This window comes from Magnolia sinica, chromosome 2 (genome assembly GCF_029962835.1).
Source record: "Magnolia sinica isolate HGM2019 chromosome 2, MsV1, whole genome shotgun sequence".
Taxonomy (NCBI): Eukaryota; Viridiplantae; Streptophyta; class Magnoliopsida; order Magnoliales; family Magnoliaceae; genus Magnolia; species Magnolia sinica.
This window is the reverse complement of record NC_080574.1, coordinates 21,696,898-21,720,374: the sequence shown is the minus strand read 5'-3', so window position 1 is coordinate 21,720,374 and position 23,477 is coordinate 21,696,898. Positions and strand designations below refer to the sequence as shown.

Below are 23,477 nucleotides of genomic sequence, written 5' to 3'. Positions count from 1 at the left end.
GAGAATCTACCTAGTGGGCTCCACCTAATCAAAAGTTTTTAATGGCCATGCAGCAGTGTTTTCTATATCATGGTCCACCAGAAAATTGGATTTGCTTTAATCTTTAATTTTGAGATCATGATTTAAAATGAGTTTTAACGGTTGATTACCACTCTTTCCTATATTACGGCCTATTGCTTATTTTTTTAGATCATGACCTTAAATGAGATTTAGAACGACGCGGATTGGGTCCTACCCACGCCTGAGTAGGGATCTGTGGGGCCCAATGTGATATAAGTGTTTCATCCACGCCGTTAAACGCTTTTCTCGTATCATTTTAAGATATAACCTAAAAAACGAGATAGGTCCAATGCTTAAGTACACCACAAAGTGGGGATTGGACGTCTACCATTAAAAACTATGGAGAAGTTTCGGATCAAGCTTATATTTGTGTTTTCACTTCATCGACGTCTACATGAGCTTATAAATAGGTTGGATGGTAAAAAAAACATCACTTTGGTTGTTAGAAATGTTTAAACGGTTGGTGTCATTATCAGTGCAGCTTCCTTTGGTGTGGTCCACTGGAGCTGTGGACCTGCCTCATTTTTAGGATCTTATGTTAAAATGATTTGAGAAAATCGGTGAAAGGCGTGGATAAAACACTCGCATCACGGTGGGCCCCACAGAACCCTGCCCGGAGTAGGACGCAATCCGCGTCCCTTTTAGAAACGGATGGATGCGCGGAATAAGGCACATACATCACGGTGGGTCCCACCGTCGGGGATCCCACCCACCTCCGGATTCGGAATCCACCGAAGCCGCGCCCTCCGTTAGGGCGAGCTTGACAGTGATACGTTGGCCAATCCGTCGTGGATTCATTAGATGTCGGTGGCGTTTCGGTATCGGGCAATTCACTGGCAAATCTTCTAACAGTGATAGCTTAAACTGGCGAATCTTTTAACAACGACACGTGTTTGTTAAAAAGGGCAACGGCAATGCTATTTCGATCACTTGGGCTGCAAGTAAAACGACATGATCGAAGGAACCTCACCCACGAACAGAGGACGCGGATTTCCTGCTTTCTAAAAAAATGACTACCATTGAAACCTTCTTAAGCTTGACCTTGATGTAAATATGAAATCCAAACCGTTTATAAGGTCATTTGCAATGGGATTAAGTGAAAACACCAACAATTTAGCCTGGTATAAAACTTTATGGCCATATGAATGTTTCAACGGTGGTCATTGAATTCCATTGTTTTCTCTCGTATGGCCCAGTTGGGTTTAGGATCCTCTGCTCATTTTTTGTCTCATGTCTTAAGTTGAGCTTAAAAAAAATTGAGTGGAAACAATAGATTTCTCAAAAACATCTCCATGGGCCCACCTAACATCCTCTTCTGCCAAATGCTCTAGTAAGAAATTAACGTCCCAAATACGATGGGCTAAAATACCAACTCAGCCCCGATTCAATTTGTAATATTGGTCGATGTATGTTGGGCTTGGATTGCTGACTGAGATTAAACTATGTGAGCTTACAGTGATGTATGTATTTTATCCAATCCGGACTTCGATTGCTTACTGAGATTAAACTCCGTGGGCCCACTGTGATGTATGTTTTGTTTTTAAAGCTCATTTTAGAACGTGAGTCAAAAATTAAAGGATATCCAATCTCAAGTGGACCACACTATAGGATCAGTAGGATAATAATGTCCATCATTGAAACCTTCTTAGGGATCATATTTATATTTATTTGTCATCTAACTTGCACAAATATGGATGAACGGTTATAAAAATCAGCTTGATCCAAAACTCAAGTGGCTCTAAAAAATTTCAACGATATACATGCAATGGCAATTGAGCTTTGGATATCATTCACTTGTGGGCTCCTCTTATTAAAAAATGAGCTTAAAAAACGGATGGATGGCATGGATAAGGCACACACATCATAGTGACCGACAGAGTTTACTCAGCAAGCTAACCCGATCACCCCTTTCCTTCTTACACATCTGCACCACCATTAGATCTTTCGTCTAAGACGCGTATCTCCATAGCAAATACGCGTATGAGCGGGAAGCGGATTGGCTAGTGTACCAAACTGCTGGTGTAGGTACGTGTTGTGAGATCGGAGTTGTACAAACGGTTCAAAGGAGATCAAAGTTACATGAGCCGCACAATGATGTATTTATTATATCCACACCATTCATACATTTTTAGAGATTATTACAGAGTACCATACAAAAAATGAATAATATCCAAAGATTAAATGGACCACACCATAAATAGCAGCGGAGATAATGATTCTCACCGTTAAAATTTTCATAGGGCCCACCATAAAGTTTAGTTTCCATCCAATCTGTTCATAAGGTCACAAAGACATGGACTAAGAGGGAAAACAAATTTCATATTGATCCAAAACTTCTGTGAAATCCAAAAGGGTTTCAATGGTAGACGTTCAATCCCCCACTGCTTTTTTCAGTGTGGTCTATTTGACCGTTAGATCTGTCTTATTTTTTGTCTTAATACTTATATAAAACTCGAAAAATGGATGTACGGTTTGGATATAACACATCTCTCATGATGGGACCCACAGAACTTGCTGACGTCAATACACCGGCAACACGCGTGAGCGACGAGAGGCGAATCATGTCCACGTGCGTACGGCGGTTAGACAGCTGCCCATTACCAAGATACCCTTAACGGTCCAATGAATTTTATACGAGACCCGTCTCTCGTTTTTTTATCCCTGAAAGCCACTCCCTCTTTCCCTCTCGCTCTCTCTCTGAAAACCTCTCCCTCCTTCCGTCTCTCTCTCTCTGAAATCCCTTTTCATCTCTGTCATCGCCATTGGAAGAATGATGCAGGGGTGCTGTAGGTGCGTAGTGCACCAGTCTGTCTCGCCTCTCTCATTTCCATCCATCCTCTCTCTCTCTCTCTCTCTCTCTCCCTTCTAGGGTTCTAGAAATTCTCTTGTGTGATTACCACATCCTTTTTTTCCCGATTGCAATTCATTTCAGTCTTGGTTTTGGTTGCAGACAATGTAAACGATCGTTCACGGCTAGGATTGACCCTCACCTCGAAGGGTGTGGGGCATCTTGATCAGGCGAGGTATCGGCTGCAGGTCATCCGTTAGGTATGGCAATCTATTGCATTTCGTCATCTGTGGCCTGGAGATTTGTAATTAATAAAATGCGCGCGATTTCATAGCAAATGATGTTCTAGAATCAATGAAATCCCCCTTGCATCTAGAAAGGTTTTCTGAATCCACGCACTTGTGTGGGGCCCTGCCCTCACACTCAAGCACACACACCAATTTGATGCACGCGTGTGAGAATCGAGGTTTCCATCAAGTGGGTCACACTGATTAGACCTCCTGTCTCAAACTTCAGGCTATTTCACTCCTGTGGGGTGCCACAATGTACAAACAGAGGGATGTCTAAAGCCTTTCTTTTATTTTCTTTCTAGCCATTCATTGGTTTTGAACACCGCAGCAAACTCTAAGACTCAGGACGACTCTGATACAACTTGCGTGAGTCGACTCGGACTCGGATGGATCCATTTCGTTTTGATACCCTGAGTCATCCCCCAAGTCAGCCCTGACTCAGATGAGCCGCGACTCGACTCAGGGCTGAATGAGTCGGGTCAAGTCACCAAGTGTTTTAACCATGCTCTGTGGCCCACTTGAGTGAAACAATATGGCCCACTTGACTTGTTTGCTTGACCAATTCATTAATATCCTCCAGTCATCTAAGAACCTCGAGGAGAAGGTTCTCACCACCCTAACTTTGAGAAGCTTTATCCATGATCCAGGAAATATTGCCCCCTGAAAGCTCATATGATCATGCACTACCATAATTGTAAATTCTGTTTCAGTTGGTTTCATTTTTCCTATTGGAACATAATGTCTGTATCTTTCAACTTTTTTTGGTATTTGGTTTTGGAAAAGACAACATGCAATTTTTTCCAAGGAATTAAGAAAAATAGGAAATCACTTCTTCCCGGAAGAGAGGCTTTCATGCATCTTAAACTTCACATTTCGAGAAGACGAATTTTCCAACTATAGTTAAAAAAAACAAAAACAAAAACAAAAACAAAAACAAAAAACAAAAAAGAAGGAAGAAGTGCTGACACAAGGGCAGACTAGAAAAATCAGTGTATCATGGGACCTGTAACAGTAGATGTTTCCACTTTTTCAGCTGTACTAGCACTATTTTGACAACCTTGTCTGACAACTGTGTACTGAGCATTTTCTATTTTCCTAGCATAAATTACATGCAGATGTTAACTGATACATTTTCTAAGGTTTCAGATGCACTTAAAGAACTTGGAAAGTATACAAATAGCATTTGTAAGCCCTTGAGAAAGCTTAAACGGTGTTCAGTAGTGGTCACAGACACGCTAAAAGCATGAATGAACTTGCCATCAGTCAATGCAGTGAGTGGAACCATGCACACCCAAAATTTCATTTAATAACAAATAGAGTTGATTTCCAACCACTGACATTTCTGGTGTTTCAGACGGAGCTACGGTCTTGTGCAGAAGCAGTTGAGATTGATGCAAGTGCTAATGGGGAGGTCCTGTCTTTGGTGCATCTCAAAGGATGGATTTTTAGCAGCCATTCTGATGGACACATTAAGGTATGTTGCAATGAATTTCATCATCCGGAGAGTATTAGAATGAGTGGGACACTATTCCCCCAAAGGAATGCTAGCTCAATGTGTGCTCTAACCTGAAGTGCTTAACGTCTTGTTTTGGGGCAAAAAAGGATGAAAATGGAAGTCTGCTTCATGTGGTTTCCATTTTCAGTGCCTCCCAAATCCCTATCCAAGGGTGCATTAATCTGGGCCCAAAATTATATTCATACAAGAAATAAGTACTTCATTTGACTTGTCACTTGTCCAATGTGATATGTTACTGATTGCCTGGTCATAAGTGCGGGAAACAGAAAGAGAGAAGAATTAGGAGTCTTTATTAAGAATGATCTGAAGCTGAGTAAGGTTAATTGTCCTTATGTAATTTATCTAGGTATGGGATTCTGGGAAGAAGATTTTAAGGTTGATTCAAGAAGTTCATGAGCACATAAAGGCAGTAACATGCATGTTCAGTCCACCTTCAGGTGACAAGCTTTACAGTGGCTCTCTCGACAAAACAATTTGAGTAAGTGGTCTTCTGTTTCTACTATGTATTTTTGAAAGATGTATCTTGTTTGGATATAATGCTGAAATCACTGCCAGATAATGAGGAAATGGTGAAATATATCTTTTCTTGATTTGCCAGAAGTTATTTTAAACACTGTTTTTTTCTCTGAAAAAACAAAAAACAAAAAATCCTTTCTGATAGTGGGTAACATTTATTTATTTTTCTTCAATCAAGTAATAATGCTCATTTATTATTAATGAAATATCTCCCTCATGTACCTATGCTGAAAACATTGCAAATTGAGTACAGAATGCCAATCAGTGGCAAAACCTGATTTGAAGATTTCGAGAGCATATCTCAACATTTGAATCTTCTTCCTTGCAAGATTTGGCCCAATGAGAAGCTGGAGAGGATACTCAAACTTGTTATATAGAGGGAAACTACTGAACAGTGGAATTGAGAGGGACCCTTGATTCAAAGCATTATAGTAAGGCACCTCTTCCAGAAGATTAATTCATTCAAAAGGGCTAAGGCCTTCTCTTTGATCTCATTAGAGATTCCGGGCTGCAAAGGGGAAATTCTATCCACCTCTAATAAAATGTATCTTCAATGGCAGCTTGTTGAAGATTCCCTTAATGGTTCCATTGAAATTGAATTTTGACTAGTCAAAAGGCTGGTGAAATCTATGTGTATCTTGGACATGTCCTGAGATCACAGTTCCTGTAAAAATTGATCTAGTTGATTGCAAAACAGGCCTTTGTAATTTCCACAAAGACACCTGCAAAGTGTACTTCTTGAGCATGGAAATTACTAGCAAATGGGAAGGTTCCCATACATCTAAATCAATAACATCAAAAAAGGTTCTGAGCATGGCACTGTACTGAAATTAGAAAAGAAAATACAGGTCAAAGTACTTTAGCTGACAGTACAGTGATCAGAGACATACTATTTTATCCACACAAGGAATGACACTCATGCAGTTCAAATCATATCTGTGAGGAAGTTCATGAGTACATGGCAAGCTAAAGAATTTGATATGCAAACATAGGTGATATTTGGGTTGATCATTGGTGATTTTTCAAATTCTAAAATGTTGAAGACATGAATCTGATCCGAGTTTACCAATCAAACGTATATATTTATCAACAAAGGAAGAGAATATTTAACGTACTCTGTTTCCTTGCCCTTGCCAATTGCTACTCTTGTTTTTGGTTCTAGCACTAAATAGATTTTTTTATTAGTTTATGAATGTGAAAGCAATGCAAAGAGATGCCCTCTACATTTCTAATGCCCAAATGTGATTAGAAAAGCCATTCAATCAGAGGTAGAAGACCCAATTACCTATGCAAGGAAACTCTAGATTACTCTATTGATGCATTGGCTCCAAGTACTGCACCTTATTGCTGTTAAATTGTGGGCTGGTGGAAAGAAATTACATGAGCCTGTACCACACAGAGGGTGATAGCTGAAGATCTCACATGCCATACACATGTGCCATATTTGCTCATGTGTGAGCATGAGCGTGGATGGGCAGGCTTCCACATGCCTGTGGGCTAAGCAAACCTCTGCCTTTGGATCTTGACTGTGGCTTTGGTCTACATGAGGTTTGCAAGCCCCAGGTGTATTTTGCCAAACCTCACTTTCATGCTACTTCATGCCAACCTGGCACATGCATGGGAGATCAGTGTTGTGCATAAGGTTGACTCTACCTTGTGGATGAGTTGGTGCAAAAATGAGGTTGGGTACCTATGTATGAACTATGAAGACAATGGATGGTTTAAAAATACTCACCAACAGGCCATAGTCTAATGTACATCTGTGTCCATTTTGTGTGTATGGTCCTGATTTTTGGCACAAGGTCATCTCTATATGAGGGCTATGGCTCAACAGTTGCACCATGTGGCATACTGTCCTATACGTAGCCTTTTTTGGATGGTCAATGCATCTAGAGAAATGGTCCTCAAAATTGTTTATGGATTGAATGCTGAAACCCATTTGCCTCATCCATAAGTGGGCTATGAATTGGTCAGTCCAACAGTCAGTCTAATGTAGATGTGTCTCCATTTTGAGGAGTGTATGGTCCTGATTTTGGCACCAAGTCATCTCCATACAGAGCGCTACGGCCCAAAAGTTACACCATTTGGCATACTCTCCTTATACATAGCCTTTTTTGGGTGGTCAATAAACCTAGAGAAATTGTCATGAAAATTGTTTATGGAGTATCCATAGGTGGACTATGAATTGGTCGGTCCCACAAGCAGTCTAATGCACATGTGCGTCCATTTTGAGGTGTACAGTCCTGATTCTTGGCACCACGCCCATCTCCTTAGTGAGGGCTCCTGCCCAAAAGTTACACCATTTGGCATACTGTCTTACACATCATCTTTTTTGGATGGTCAATAAATTTACAGATGCTCCTGAAATTTGTTTATGGATTGAATGGTCAGAAATACCCATTTGGTGCATTTTTCGAGAAATAGCCCCTTACCATAAGGTGGCCTATGAATTGATTAGCCTAGATTGATTCATTTTTTTTGCCCTTCTTATCGGTTATAAGGCCGGCACCAGTGTTTTAAATATTGACGATATCGGCCGATATATTCGACGATATATCTTGTATCCCACCAGCGCGATACGTAACGTACAAGTAGTGCAACATATCCCACATGTTCAATCTGATGAGTATTTTCGAATTTTGATTATTTTATTTTTTGTAAATCATGTTAAATTAGTGTCAAATTGTTACAAATCAATGATTTTTCATGTTTTGCATGAAAAATCATGGATTTTGAGCTTTTTCGAGATTTGGAGGAGATGGGCCGAGTTGTGGAAAATTGAAAAAAAAATCAAAATTTCCCAATTTCTCGCAAATTGTTTACAATCTGTGTCCAAACATCAAATCAAACATGTATGTAACCTAATCTAGTGATTATTCTTTTGCTTTTGAATGTATTGCTTGTGTTTCCACACATCTTCTTACATTTATAAATTATATGAATAAACATTGAATATACTTGCACCAATTCAGTTAGACAACACATAGATTAGGACCCCATACAAAGAAAACCTATTATTTGTACTTGTTTTTTTGTAATATTTTGATTTATAAGTGTGTATTGATGTCTTTTTTAACAGTCACAGAAGTTTCATTGAAAAATTCAAGCGATTTTTCAATGATTCCCCATGTTTCCAACAACAACGATAAATTAGACGATACAACCGATATATCCCATGTGATAACCGATACGTTTCCATATCCCAAGAATGCAATACGTAACGCGATACTGATATTTCGAACACTGGTCAGCACCATTTACTAAATGGATCTCGCCTCAAAAGATTTATAGAAATAGGCTAAGTTTTTCCTCCATTTTGGTTTTGTTATCTACTTCAGAGCTTTTGATTTTGATTTATTATTTATTTTGTTAATTTTTATCAGTCTAATTCAGAGCTCGTATGTCCATTTTTGCAGTGGTTTGGATTGGAGCTATTGGGCATTTTTGGTCATTATGTTGGCAACAGGTATTCCCCTTTTTTTTATAGTTTGGTTTTGTTTGGAATTTATTTATTTATTCTGGTAATTGTTTAAAGGATTTTTAGTTGGGCAGCTGGATTGGTTCGTTGAGCACTATGCATATGCTCCTGCTTTCATTGGCTAATATTGTCAACATGAAAAGCAAAATGCATTCTTAGAACCTTTATTCTTTGCAAAATAACAGATTTTGTTGAAGGAAAGAAAAATTTAAGCTAAGAGAATACAAGATGGAGCAATTACAAAAGCGGAATTCAATTCCCACAACTTATATGTCACCATCTTCACAATAACATGTAGGGGTGTATATCGAGTCGAACTGAGTCGAGCTGGCCTCAGCTCGACTCTGCCTGGCCACTAGCTGACCTTAGCTCGAACTCGGCTCGGCTTGGTCCTCGAGCCTGACTGGCCAGCTCGGCTCTGTTCGCTCAGCAGCTCGGGCCAATTTGAGCCAAGTTCGAGCCGAGTTCGCCATTGCAGCATTTTCACAAACACCTGGACTGCACCTTCAAAATCTCACTGTATTTGAGACAGCAGCAATGGTTTTACAGGTATTTTATCAAACACCTTCTAAGCAACATAAAAATTAAGAAAAAAAAGATGTTGGTTTCATATACATACCTTCCTTGCCACCAGCCACACTTCTTTGAGTCATTTCATCAAACACTTGGTGAGCAACATCAATATCAAAGTAACCGAGTCACCGAACTGGTTTGAGCCGAGTTCACCATTGCAGCATTTTCACAAACACATGGACTGCACCTTCAAAATCTCACTGTATTTGAAACAGTAGCAATGGTTTTACAGGTATTTTATCAAACACCTTCTAAGCAACATAATAATTAAGAAAAAAAGGATGTTGGTTTCATATACATACCTTCCTTGCCACCAGCCACACTTCTTTGAGTCATTTCATCAAACACTTGGTGAGCAACATCAATATCAAAGTAACTGAGTCACCGAACTGGTTCGATCCGAGTTTGATTTGAGCTGGGTTCGATCTGAGTCGAGTCGAGCTGGGGCCAGCTCGAACCCAGCCTGAACTCATTTTCGAGCTCAAAAAATCAGCTCGACTTGGCTCGAACTCAGCTTCGAACCGAGTCAAATCGAGCTTTTTTGAGTCGAGTCGAGCGAGCTAACCGAGCTAGCTCGGTTCGCGTGCACCTCTAATAATATCTGCTCCTGCTTTCATTGGCTAATATTGTCAACATGAAAAGCAAAATGTATTCTTAGAACCTTTGTTCTTTGCAAATAATGGATTTTGTTGTAGGAAAGAAAATTTTAAGCTAAGAGAATACAAGATGAAGCAATTACAAAAGGGGAATTCAATTCCCATGACTTACATATCACCACCATCTTCACAAGAACATATCTTCTTTGTTGTTTGCATCCAAAACAACATGACTTGTTTGATAACTATAATGCCATGAACTCCGATCTGTTCTTAAGAATGTCCCTAGACTATCATTATAGTGCCCCGTGGTGTTTATATTCTCTGTTATCTGTCTGCAAAAATGGTATCCTGGTTCCTTTTTGAGATTCTGAGGAATCTCATCAATATCTCAAATTGATACCTGATTTGGGTCAGGTATTGCATTAGGCATTTCAGTAACAGTGCCTTTTCCTGTATCATATTGATGTTCATATAACTAGATGTACTTGGGTTGTACAACCAAGAGATGAAAATTCAATTAAGGTGGTAATAGCAAAGGCTAATGTTATTCTTGAATATAATGGTTTGTATTCTTTACTTGGAATCTGCTATTTTCTATTGTGGGATTTGAGTGACTTTGAGGAGTCTCATGTTGATTAATGATTTTTGCTCCCAGGAAGGGAGTATGAGACAAGAAACTACAGTTTTGAGTAAGCGAACCAAGCTATGTCGGAACAGCTTGCAACGGTAGGTTTCTACTCAAGTCTTTCTTTGATTTTTGACATTCGACATTCATTTTTTGTGCTCTGTTAGATTCTGGTAGTACTACTTTTCTTGCAGAGAAGTTTCTGCAAGCATCACCCTAAGCCAGCCTAGAAAAAGTGCTAGGGTTTTCTGAGATGGATTTTGTAACATCTGCCAATTCCAAATCCTGTGGAAAAATGCTGCTCTGGAAAATGTTCATTGAGTGGAAATTCATTATGTTGGTGACTGATTAGCTTCTTAGTGTTGGAGTGGTATCTATGGTTTTTTCTTTTTTCCCTTCCTTTTCTACAAAGGAAAAAGAAGCCAGCACTGGAAATGAATAGAGCAGGTCCTGAGAATTATGGTGTCCCTGATTTAAGTAGAGGCAATTTTGTTCTCTTTTTTGCTAAAAGAAGGCCTAGATTTTTATTTTTATTTTTTGTCTTTCTTTGCAAAGGCCTAGAAATCTTAGCATTATGTTGTTATTTGATGAAAGAAGGCTTGGTATTAGTTCCATCTATGTGAATGGGGCTGTTGACCTCAGTTGCGCGCAAAGGAAGAGGAAGTTTATTTGTGGGAGCTGGAAAGCAGCAATCTTAAAAGTTCAGGAAATTGAATGCTTAAGAAGTGTGTACTTAGAAATAATTGTCCACCTTCCAGTAGATTTACCTTTAAAGATGTCCTTTACTTCGACGTAACTGATTATAATCACTGAGTTAATGTAAGATGTATGAAAAGTTGTTTCAACTGAAAATCATATACTCTTGCTGCTCATTGCGGTGAAGCTATATTTAGTTAAAACTTGTTCAATAAATCCATTGAAACAAAGAACTAGAAAAGAAACATGTCTAGATTGACCCAAGCTCTCAAAATAACCTCATCTTTATGTCTTGGAGTTCCACTTTGATTCAAAAACCTAATTGAACTTTGCTTTGCACTTTTTGCTCCTTTGAGTAATTTTGTTTCTGTAGCCAGATCCTCTCTTGCCACATAGTTCTGATAGAGAATAGAATTGCCATTCCAAACCCTGTTTTCCCCCTTGCAAGATTTTTGTTTTTCAATTGGCTCTAACTCCCAACCTAGGGATATTTTGTGCCTGTCATTGGTTTTGAGTCCCTCTTCCCAATAAAGAAGTTCAAAGAATACTGTGAGATCAGAAATGTTGATGTTGCTGTGATGCTGAGCCTCGACAGCTACATTGAAGATCGTTGGTGAATTTGCTCTAGATGAAGCATGATCTGCATAAATTGTTCATCTTACTATAGATACTAAGAGGACTTTGCATCCACTCGTCTCCTCAAGGAGTGCCAGTCTTCATTCCTGACTTCCATAACATTCTTCATCCTCTGCTTCAGTAAAAATAGTGGAGATTCCCAAGGTAGTAACCCTCTGCAAGGGTTTCAGAGCACTGTAAGTTATAGCGCTCCTAGTTGCATTGGGACACTTGGACTATATGATTCATCTATCTAGACAGTTCACTAGGTCCAATGCACATCTTAATGGGCAACTATGCAGGGCATCACACCAATCTGACAAATATTAACCTTTCGACCAATGCTCTTTAATATTGGCAGTCAAAATCATTTACACAAATAGGTCTAGTCAGCAATTTGATCCATCTATTTGTTAGAGACCGGATTGCTTGTGATTCTAAAGAATCACTTTTGTTAGGCAATAGTAGTAGCCATCCTGTCCATGGCCTGGAAAAAAGGATGACTCTAGAAGACTGCCAAATCAAGGATGGATTGGATAATCGGCTCAGTGCAATTTTTGCACAGTAGCCTTAGAAATATTTTCTGGACTTAATGGACAGTTCAGATTAATTGATTGGACTGTCAAAGATGCAACCATGAGCACTGTTACTTATAGTGCTTTGGGAGGGTTGGGGCATTTTTCTTTATATAAGATCATGAAAATAACAAATGCCCCAAATCGAACACAAGGAAACTAGCTTAGGCAACCATGAAAATACTGGAAATGGTCCCAAGGTTCTTTTAAAACCAAATATAATATGATCTTCCCGGAAAAATATTGAAACTAGATGTAGTAGTGAGAGTAAATACTTTTGCATTTAACTCCCAACATTTTTGTATTATTTATATTTTTGACGTTCATCATCTTCTAAGCCTTATATTTTTTACGTTGTTGGAGCATTTATATCCTAGAATACTAAAGCTTCTAATAAACACTGTCCTAGCAAGAGGGTATGAAGAGTTTGTTGAAGTGTTTTTAGAATTTCCTCGCGTAATTACTTTCAGCAGTTGACATCCCAAAAATTACCTACAAGCACTAGGGAAATTAGAGTAAGCCTCTCGAGTATTACGATTTACTAGTTAAAAAAGAAAAAACTACGGAACAAATGGATGGTTTCTCAGTTTAATTTGTCAAGGGACTAATCCCAAGAAGACAATAGGCCATATTGCACCAAATAAAAATAATAATAAATGGATTGGGAAATCTCACATGGTCCCATGAGATCTTTGCAAAAAAGAAATTGTACTCTTGCATTGGATGTATAATGCCATGGATTGACTATTCAGCAAACTGGTTTCACTGTGATTTAGAATTCACTAAATTACAGGTTTTCTTCTACTCTTACTAATATAAGTATCAGCTAGACTTGCTACGGACAACCTTTGTAAACACTTGATGGTCCTTCCAAACATCTGTCTTCTCTGCCATGTTTTGCTTGCTTTAGCTGCCATATGCCATGCTAGTTACTAATTATTTATTTATAGGGTTGACATTGTAGACGTTTTGAACTTTAAAAAAAAAATAAAAAAAATGCCATGCTAGTTATGTATGTATGTATGTATGTATGTGGTGGTTGCGTTGAAACCAATGTTTAGTGGTTCATTCACTTATTGTATGTTTTCTTTTTATTTTTTGGTTCAGTGTTAGATCTTTGTGGCAAACAGATGGTACTCTTATGCTGGATGTGTTTTGCTATAGACTGACTACTCAGAAAGGTTAGTTTCAACATGACTTAGAATTCATTTAATTACAGGTTTTTTATATGCCTCTAATAATAAAAATATGACATAGATGATTAAGATTATATTACCAACATTTTGCTTGCTTTTCCTCTTGTAGACCATATTGCCAGTGTTTCGGTTTTTCCTTCTACATTTGGTTGCCTTTGGACATGTTGAATGATTTTCAATCATAAGAACCCTTCATATGATTGGGCCCCTTTTAAATGATCCAAACCCCTCATATGATTGTGGTTGTTTTCAGTGATATGAAGCATTGACATCCTACAATACGTTCATCAATCTGATCAGTAGGTGTTTTACAACCTTTGTTCAATGCCACATGCACCAAAGTCAATAGTTTGGGCAAGTTCTTACAGATGCAGCGTTGAAATGATAGGTTGAGGCACATGCCACCACTGATATGGCTAGGCTCGTACTCAACACTCCCAAAATGCTAGTATGATTGGGGGCATTATCCTAGTTGTAAACAATTTGCATGAAAGGGCTTATTCTCATGATCCAAATTGTTCACATGAATGGGGACCCTTTTATATGATCTAAACTACTCAAATTATTGAGCCCATTTTAAATAATTGAAACCATTCATATGTTTAGGCCCCTACTCAGTAATGTAAATCGTTAAAATGGTTGGGCTAGTTTTCAGTGATCCAACTGTTCATATGATTGGGACCTATTCCCAGTGATCCAAACTGTTCATATGATTGGGCCTATTTTTAGTGATCCACTCAACCTAATTTATACGATCAAACCATTCGTATGAATGAGCTCATTTTAATAATCCAAACATTCATATGACTAAGCTTGTATTAAGTGATCTAAATCGTTAATATGGTTTGGCCAGTCTTCCATCATCCAAGTCCTTCATATGATTGGGCCAATCGTATACTTAGACTCACATTTAATGATTCAAGTTGTGAATATGGTTGGACTGACTTCTGGTAGCTCAAGCTGATCGCATGGTTGGGCATATTTTTCGTGATCCGTGCATTTAAGGAGAAGGGTTGTTTTCTATATTTGAAATTATTTTGTTTGGAAGAACAAATTATCAATGATGCAAACAATTTATATGGCTAGGCCCGTACTTTGTGTTACAAATCGTTAATGTGGAGGGCTTGTTAATGGATGCCGCAATTAAATGTGGGAATCCAAATCTATCTATGATTTTGTGGGTTCTAGGGGAATGTGACTTGGGACACAATGACCCCCGGCCAATGGAGATCTCAGTGCCCAAAATTTGATTTTTCTACTAGTGGGTTGTGGCATCCATGAAATGTATATCAGTCATCTTATACGAGGGGACCAATGAGTTAAGATGGAATGTCTCCACCATCGGGCTCAATGAGATGTTGGTGTCTATTCCCTACCACATATTAGAGTTTGAATATTGACGGTATGCATGTCCTTGTGGTTGGAATTGGTTGAGCACTTGCATTGGAGGATCAACATTGAGTCTTTGGACCAAGAAACCGACCATGCCTGGATTGGATCGACTTGATTTATACTAGCTTTACCTAGTTGTTAGACCTGAGGTCGTATCGGGACTCCAATCCTAGTGTTGTGTGCTTTGGCTCACCCTGCAAGGTTACTTTAGTGATTGACATATGGGTGTGGTAGGGTGTGTGCGTTGCAACATGGTATAAGAAGCCTACAAGTTCCAAAATGGGATCTATTGGTTGCATTGAGGAACATTTTTGTGGCTTGGATCTTATTGATTGGATCATCCATCAAGTGGTTTTTTAGCCGGGCCCGGCGTTGAAAAGATTTTAAATGTTTAATCAATGGTTTTTTAAATGTTGATCTTTTGTTTTTGTTGTTAAAGTGTTTTTATCACGCTTGATGGATATCTGACATGTAAGATCTTGTGGTACAACTCTTGGGATTGGCATGGATATTGGTCAAGAGTGGATGCCACTTGTTAGTAGAGGGACTTGGTCAATTTGGGTGTGTGGAAAAGGTTGGGTTTACTCACCTTTTGATGGGGTAGGGCATTACCAATGTCTTTAGTGTTGAGGAGTACTATAAGGGTGCTCTCCTTCGAAACCTCAACTCCTTATAGATAAATCTTATCCTAGAGGGGTAGAGAAAGAGTGAACCTTAGATGTCCCCTGGGACATGAGAGAGAGAGATTCTTCCTCCTTCGTCCACACGGGCGAGGCAACCTTGGTGACTCTCTATGTCCCTCAACATTCATTGATCCAAAATGTTCATACTACTTGTTCAGTTTTCTGAATTGTAAGCTGTTTTGTTTGGATGGGCTCATTATCAATGATCCAACCTTTCATATGACTTGGATGGTACTCAAGGAATCGGTAATATGAAGGGCTAGTTTTTATTGATGCATACCATTCATATTATTGGGGGACTATTTCTAGCAATTCTAATATGAAGATTCATTTTCTATGATCAAACAATTCATATCACCGTGCTCATTTTATTGATCCAAACATTCATTTAACCAGGCCCTTATTAAGTGATCCAAATCGTTAAAATGCTAATTAGCAATCTAAGTTGTGAATAAGGTGGTTCCAATTTCTAATGACTCAAGCCAACTACATGCTTGGGCCTATTTGTAGTGATTCATCCTGATCAGATTAGTCAGTCCATTTTCTGCACTAGAAACTGTTTTGTTTGGATATCTCATTTTGAATGATGCAAACATTGATAAGGCTAGGCCCATACTCAAGTGTTCCAAATCATTAATTTGGAGGGCTAGTTTTTAGCGATCCATAGCATTTATATTATTGGGACTATTTCTAGTGATCCAAATTGCTCTTGTCACTCAACCCATTTTAGATGACCAAATTGTCTATATGAATGGACTCGTTTTAATGATCCAAGCAATTCATATGACTTGGCCTATATTATTGATTCAAAAAATTATTAATTGTTCATATGATCGGGTCACTCATATATCATTCTTCTATATAGCAAACCTATTTGTTAATAGGGATTCATTGATTCAAATTATATACAGGGACCCTAACTGTTCATATGACTCGTCCAGTTTTCAGAATTCTAAAATGTTTTGTTCAGATGAGCTAATTATTAGTGATCCAAACCATTCTTATGACTAGGACCCTACTCATTGATACAACTTGGTAATGTGAATGGCTAATTTTCAATGGGACTAATTCCGGTGATCTTGATTGTTCGTATGACTTGGTCCATTTTCAATAATCATACCGTTCCTATGATTGAGCTCATTTGAATGATCAAAACATTCATACAACTTGGCTCGTCTTAAGGAATCCAAATCAACATAAGGTTGGGTCAGTCTTCCTTCATCTAAGCCTATCATACGATTGACCAATCATATGCTCCGAGTCATATCTAGACATCGCTCATTTGAATGATCCAAACATTCGTCTGGCTTGGCTTGTCTTAAGTCATACAAATCAACATATGGTTAGGTTAGTTATATACCTAGTCTTGTATTAGCTATCTTAGTAGGTAAATATGGTCCCAATAATTTTATCTAGTATGCATGGCTAGGCCTATTTTCTGTGATCCAAACTATTCATATGACTCATCCAGTTTTCTGAATACCTACACTGTTTTGTTTGGATGAACTCATTATCAATGATCTGAACATTTCATATGACTAGGCCTGGACTCAGTGATCCAAATCAGTAATGTGAATGGCTATTTTCAAGTGATTTTTACCATTCATATGATTGCAGGACTATTTCTAGTGAACCTGATCGTTCTTATGACTCGATTCATTTTTTATGATCAAACTATTCATATGAATCAGCTCATTTTTATGATCCAAACCCTTCATATGCTTCGGGCCATTTCGTTGATTCAACCCAATTTATATTCGAAGGATGATGATTGGTAATCCAATTGATGAAATATTTAGGTTGATTTTCAATGATCTAAACCAATTTTATATATTTTGGCTGATTTTCATTGATCGAAACCATTCGTTTGATTGAGCTCTATTCGATCTTCCAAGTGATTCATATGATTTGGCCTATGTTTATTGATCCAAACCCTTCATATGCTTCAGGCCATTTCGTTGTTTCTAGCCAGGTTATATTCGAAGGCTAATGTATATTTATTCAATTTATGATATATTTGGGTTGATTTTCAATGATATAAACCAATCGTTATATATATTTGGGCTGATTTTCATTGATCCAAACCATTCGTTTGATTGAGCCCTATTCAATCTTCCATGCAAATCATATGATTTGGCCTATGTTTCTGATCCAAACCCTTCATATGCTTCGGGAAATTTCGTAGATTCAACCCAATTTATATACGAAGAATGATGATTGGTAATCCAATTGATGAAATATTTGGGTTGATTTTCAATGATCTAAACCAATTTTATGTGTTTGGGCTGATTTTAATTGATCGAAACCATTTATTTAATTGAGCCCTATACGATCTTCCAAGCCATTCATATGATTTGGCCTATGTTTTCTGATCTAAACCCTTCATATGCTTCGGGCCATTTCGTTGATTCAAGCCATGTTATATTTGAAGGCGCTGATGTTTATTCGATTATATAAACCAATCACTATATATATTTGGGCTGATTTTCATTTATCGAAGCCATTCGTTTGATTGAGCCCTATTCGATCTTCCAAGCCATTCATATGATTTGGCCTATGTTTACTGATCTGAAGCCTTTATATGCTTCAGGCCATTTCGCATATTCAAGCCAGGGTTTATTTGAAGGCTGATGTTTATTTATTCTATTAATGATATATTTGTGTTGATTTTTAATGATGTAAACGAATCATTATATATATTTGGGCTGATTTTCATTGATCCAAATCACTTGTTTGATTGAGCCCTATTCGATCTTCCGTGCCCTTCATATGCTTCGGGCCATTTCGTTGATTCAAGCCAAGTTCTATATGAAGGCTGATGGATTGGTAATCCAATTGATGAAATATTTGGGTTGATTTTCAATGATCTAAACCAATTTTATATATTTGGGCTGATTTTCATTGATAGAAACCATTTGTTTGATTGAGCCCTATTCGATCTTCTAAGCCATTCATATGATTTGGCTTATGTTTACTGATCCAAACCCTTCATATGCTTCGGACCATTTCGTCGTTTCTAGCCAGGTTATATTCAAAGGCCGATGTTTATTTATTCAATTTATGATATATTTGGGTTGATTTTCAATGATATAAGTGAATCGTTATATATATATTTGCACTGATTTTCATTAATCCAAACCATTCATTTGATTGAGCCCTATTCGATCTTCCATACAATTCATATGATTTGGTCTATGCTTACTGATCCAAACCCTTTATATGCTTCGGGTCATTTCTTTGATTCAAGCCAATTTATATACAAAGGATGATGATTGGTAATCCAATCGATGAAATATTTGGGTTGATTTTCAATGATCTAAACCAATTTTATATTTTTGGGCTAATTTTCATTGATCGAAACTGTTCGTTTGATTGAGCCCTATACGATCTTCCAAGTCATTCGTATGATTTGGCCTATGTTTTCTGATCCAAGCCCACGATTTGCTTCGGGCCATTTCGTTGATGCAAGCGAGTTCTATTCAAAGGCTGATGTTTATTTATTCAATTGATGATATGTTTGGGTTGATTTTCAATTATATAAACCAATCACTATATATATTTGGGCTGATTTTCATTGATCGAAACCACTCGTTTGATTGAGCCCTATTCGATCTTCATGTCATTTGGCCTATGTTTCATGGTCTAAACCCTTCATATGTTTCGTGCAATTTCCCTATTTCAAGCCAAGTTCTATTCGAAGGCTGATGATTCGTAATCCAACTGATGAAATATTTTGGTTGATTTTCAATGATCTAAACCAATTTTATATATTTGTGTTGATTTTCATTGATCGAAACCATTCGTTTGATTGAGCCCTATTCAATCTTCCCAGCCGTTCATATGATTTGGCCAGTGTTTACTGATCCAAACCCTTCATATGCTTTGGTCCATTTTGTTGATTCATGCCAATTTCTATTTGAAGGCTGAATGGATTGGTAATCCAATTGATGAAATATTTGGGTCGATTTTCATTGATCAGAACCATTCGTATCATTGAGCCCTATTTGATCTTCTAAGCCATTCATATGATTTGGCCTATGTTTACTAATCCAAACCCATCATACGCTTCGGGCCATATCGTTGATTCAAGCCAAGTTATATTTGACGTATATTTATTCAATTTATGATATATTTGGGTTAATTTTCAATGATATAAACCAATCATTATATATATTTGGGCTGATTTTCATTGATCCAAACCATTCGTTTGATTGAGCCGTATTCGATCTACCATGCAATTCATATGATTTGGCTTTTTTTACTGATCCAAACCCTTCATATGCTTCGGGCCATTTCGTTGATTCAACTCAATTTATATTCGAAGGATGATGATTGGTAATCCAATTAATGAAATATTCGGGTAGATTTTCATTGATCTAAACCAATTTTATATATTTGGGCTGATTTTCATTGATCGAAACCATTCGTTTGATTGAGCCCTATTCGATCTTTGAAGCCATTCATATGATTTGGCATATGTTTGTTGATCCAAACCCTTCATATGCTTCGGGCCGTTTCTTCGTTTCTATCTAGGTTATATTCGATGGCTGATATTTATTTATTCAATTTATGATATATTTGGGTTTATTTTTGATGATATAAACCAATTGTTCTATGTATTTGGGCTGATTTTCATTTATCCAAACCATTCGTTTGATTGAGCCATATTCGATCTTCTAGGCAATTCATATGATTTGGCCAATGGTTACTGATCCAAACCCTTCATATGCTTCGGGCCATTTCGTTGATTCAACCCAAGTTATATTCGAAGGATGATGATTGGTAATCCAATTGATGAAATATTTGGGTTGATTTTCATTGATCGAAACCATTTGTTTGATTGAGCGCTATTCTATCTTCTAAGCCATTCATATGATTTGGCCTATGTTTTCTGATCCAAACCCTTCCTATGCTCCAGGCCATTTTGTTGATTCAACATAAGTTATATTCAAAGCATGATGATTGGTAATCCAATTGATGAACTATTTGTGTTGATTTTCAATGATCTAAACCAATTTTATATTTTTGGGCTGATTTTAAATTATCGCAACCATTTGTTTGATTGAGCTCTATTCGATCTTCCATGCCATTCATATGATTTGGCCTATGTTTACTGATCCAAACCCTTCGTATGCTTCCGGCCATTTCATTGATTAAAGCCAAGTAATATTTAAAGGCTGATATTTATTTATTCAATTGATGATATATTTGGTTTGATTTTCGATTATATAAACCAATCACTATATATATTCGGGCCGATTTTCATTAATCGAAACCACTCGTTTGATAAGGCCCTATTCAATCTTCCATGCCATTCATATGATTTGGCCTATGTTTCATGATCTAAACCCTTGATATGTTTCGGGCAATTTCCCCAATTCAAGCCAGGTTTTATTCGAAGGCTGATGATTGGTAATCCAATTGATGAAATATTTGGGTTGATTTTCAATGATCTAAACCAATTTTATATATTTGGGTTGATTTTCATTGATCAAAACCATTCGTTTGATTGAGCCCCATTCGATCTTCCAAACCATTCGTATGATTTGGCCTATCTTTACTGATCTGAACCCTTCATATGCTTCGGGTCATTTCGCTGATTTAAGCCAGGGTATATTCGAAGGCTGATATTTATTTATTCAGTTGATGATATATTTGTGTTGATTTTCAATGATAAAAATCAGTGTTTTAAATAGTGGTAGCATGATGCGTAGTGCTCAGCCGTCTATAGCCTTTACCGTAAATACGTAGCGTGTAGCGAAAACTACACAATACTTCTATTTTTTAATTTAAAAATAGTACAAACATAATAAATAGTGGTAAAAAAGGAAAAAAATATATAAAAATTCTTAAAAGATGATTCAGTTTATTAATTATAAGAATTTTCAAACAAGTTATTATTTATCATTTATCAAAAGCCAATCCACATATATAAGCCAAATTAAATAATTATCACATCAACAACTTTCTACGCAAATCACTTTAATTAATAATATCTAATTGAAACCAGAAGTCAAAATTATGAATAGTAATAAAAATTTCATTGGTTAAGAGTATGAAGTACAATGCAAATGTCATATTCCTCAACATTAGATATAAAGAAAACATGAAAAAAATAATAAAAAAATAAAACAGTAAAAAATTACATCGTGGCTTACATTTCGGCGCTACGCGCTGCATGGTAGTAGCATATGCTACGTCCCATGTATCGTACACTACTGGGGATTTACGGTATTTAGAATGCTACTTAGCGCTACAACAAGCGCTATTTGAAACACTGATATAAATCAATCATTATATATATTTGGGCTACTTTTCATTGATCGAAACCACTCGTTTGAATGAGCCCTATTGGATCTTCCATGCCATTCATATGATTTGGCCTATGTTTTCTAATCTAAACCCTTCATATGCTTCGGGCCATTTCGTTATTCCAAGCCAAGTTCTATTCGAAGGCTAATGATTGGTAATCCAATTGATGAAATATTTGGTTTGATTTTCAATGATCTAAACCAATTTGATATATTTGGGCCGATTTTCATATATCGAAACCATTCATTTGATTGAAGCCCTATTCTATCTTCCAAGCAATTCATATGATTTGGGCTATGTTTACCGATCCAAGCCATTCCTATGCTTCTGGCCATTTCGTTGATTCAAGCCAGGATATATTCGAAGGCTGATGTTTATTTATTCAATTGATGATATATTTTGGTTGATTTTCAATGATATAAACCAATCATTATATATTTTTGGGCTGATTTTCATTGATCCAAACCATTCGTTTTATTGAGCCCTATTCAATCTTTCATGCAATTCATACGATTTGGCATATGTTTACTAATCCAAATCGTTCGTTCAACCCAAGTTATATTTGAAGGCTGATGATTCGCAAACCAATTGAAGAAATATTTAGTTTGAATTTCAATGATCTAAACCAATTTTACATATTTGGGTTGATTTTCATTGATCGAAACCATTCATTTGATTGAGCCCTATTTGATCTCCCAAGCGATTCATATGTTTTGGCCTATGTTTATTGATCCAAACCATTCATATGCTTTGGGCCATTTCGTTGATTCAGGCTAGGATGTATTCGAAGGCTGATGTTTATTTATTCAATTGATGATATATTTTGGTTGATATTCAATGATATAAACCAATCATTATATATATTTGGGCTGATTTTGATTGATCCAAAACCTTGATATGCTTCGGGCCATTTTGTTGATTCAACCCAATTTATATTCGAATGATGATGATTGGTAATCGAATTGATGAAATATTTGGGTTGATTTTTAATGATCTAAACTAATTTTATATATTTGGGCTGATTTTCATTGATCGAAACCACTTGTTTGATTGAGCCCTATTCTATCTTCCTTGTCATTTGTATGATTTGGCCTATATTTTCTAATCTAATCCCTTCATATGATTTGCGCCATTTCGTTGATACAAGCAAGTTATATTCGAAGGCTGATGTTTATTTATTCAATTGATGATATATTTGGGTTGATTTTCGATTATATAAACCAATCACTATATATGTTTGAGCTGATTTTCATTTATCAAAACCACTCGTTTTATTGAGTCCTATTCGATCTTCAATGCCATTCGTATGATTTGGCCTATGTTTTCTGATCCTATCCCTTCATATGCTTCGGGCCATTTCGTTTATTCAAGCCAAGTTCTCTTCGAAGGTTGATGGATTGGTAATCCTATTGATGAAATATTCGGGTCGATTTTCAATGATCTAAACCAATTTTATATATTTGGGCTGATTTTCATTGATCACAACCATTCGTTTGATTGAGCCCTATTCTATCTTCCAAGCAAATCATATGATTTGGCCTATGTTTTCTGAGCCAGACCCTT

At 37.1% G+C, this 23,477-nt stretch overlaps 1 protein-coding gene across 3 annotated transcripts; it reads left to right on the top strand.

Moving 5' to 3' along the window:
* The first annotated feature begins 2,747 nt into the window (after positions 1-2,747).
* LOC131236599 (putative E3 ubiquitin-protein ligase LIN-1) lies at positions 2,748-11,460 on the top strand. 3 transcript variants are annotated; one of them, XM_058233886.1, is made up of 7 exons: positions 2,748-2,850; positions 3,011-3,108; positions 4,285-4,409; positions 4,493-4,612; positions 5,092-5,132; positions 8,587-8,636; positions 10,476-11,460. In XM_058233886.1, the coding sequence occupies exons 3-7, from the start codon at positions 4,386-4,388 to the stop codon at positions 10,511-10,513; spliced, it is 273 nt and encodes a 90-aa protein (XP_058089869.1). In that variant the 5' UTR covers positions 2,748-2,850; positions 3,011-3,108; positions 4,285-4,385; the 3' UTR covers positions 10,514-11,460. The 3 variants fall into 3 exon arrangements, with proteins under 3 accessions (XP_058089869.1, XP_058089867.1, XP_058089868.1); XM_058233884.1 differs by lacking the exons at positions 8,587-8,636; positions 10,476-11,460 and having other exon boundaries at positions 5,001-5,244; XM_058233885.1 differs by lacking the exons at positions 8,587-8,636; positions 10,476-11,460 and having other exon boundaries at positions 4,278-4,409; positions 5,001-5,244.
* Positions 11,461-23,477: the final 12,017 nt, after the last annotated feature.

Bases quoted from the DNA above. Each gene is read 5' to 3' on its own strand.
- LOC131236599 (XM_058233884.1), top strand. From the start codon at position 4,386: ATGAACTTGCCATCAGTCAATGCA. The intron at 4,410-4,492 runs GTGAGTGGAACC...CTGGTGTTTCAG, and splicing joins ACTTGCCATCAGTCAATGCA to ACGGAGCTACGGTCTTGTGC. The intron at 4,613-5,000 runs GTATGTTGCAAT...TAATTTATCTAG, and splicing joins ATTCTGATGGACACATTAAG to GTATGGGATTCTGGGAAGAA.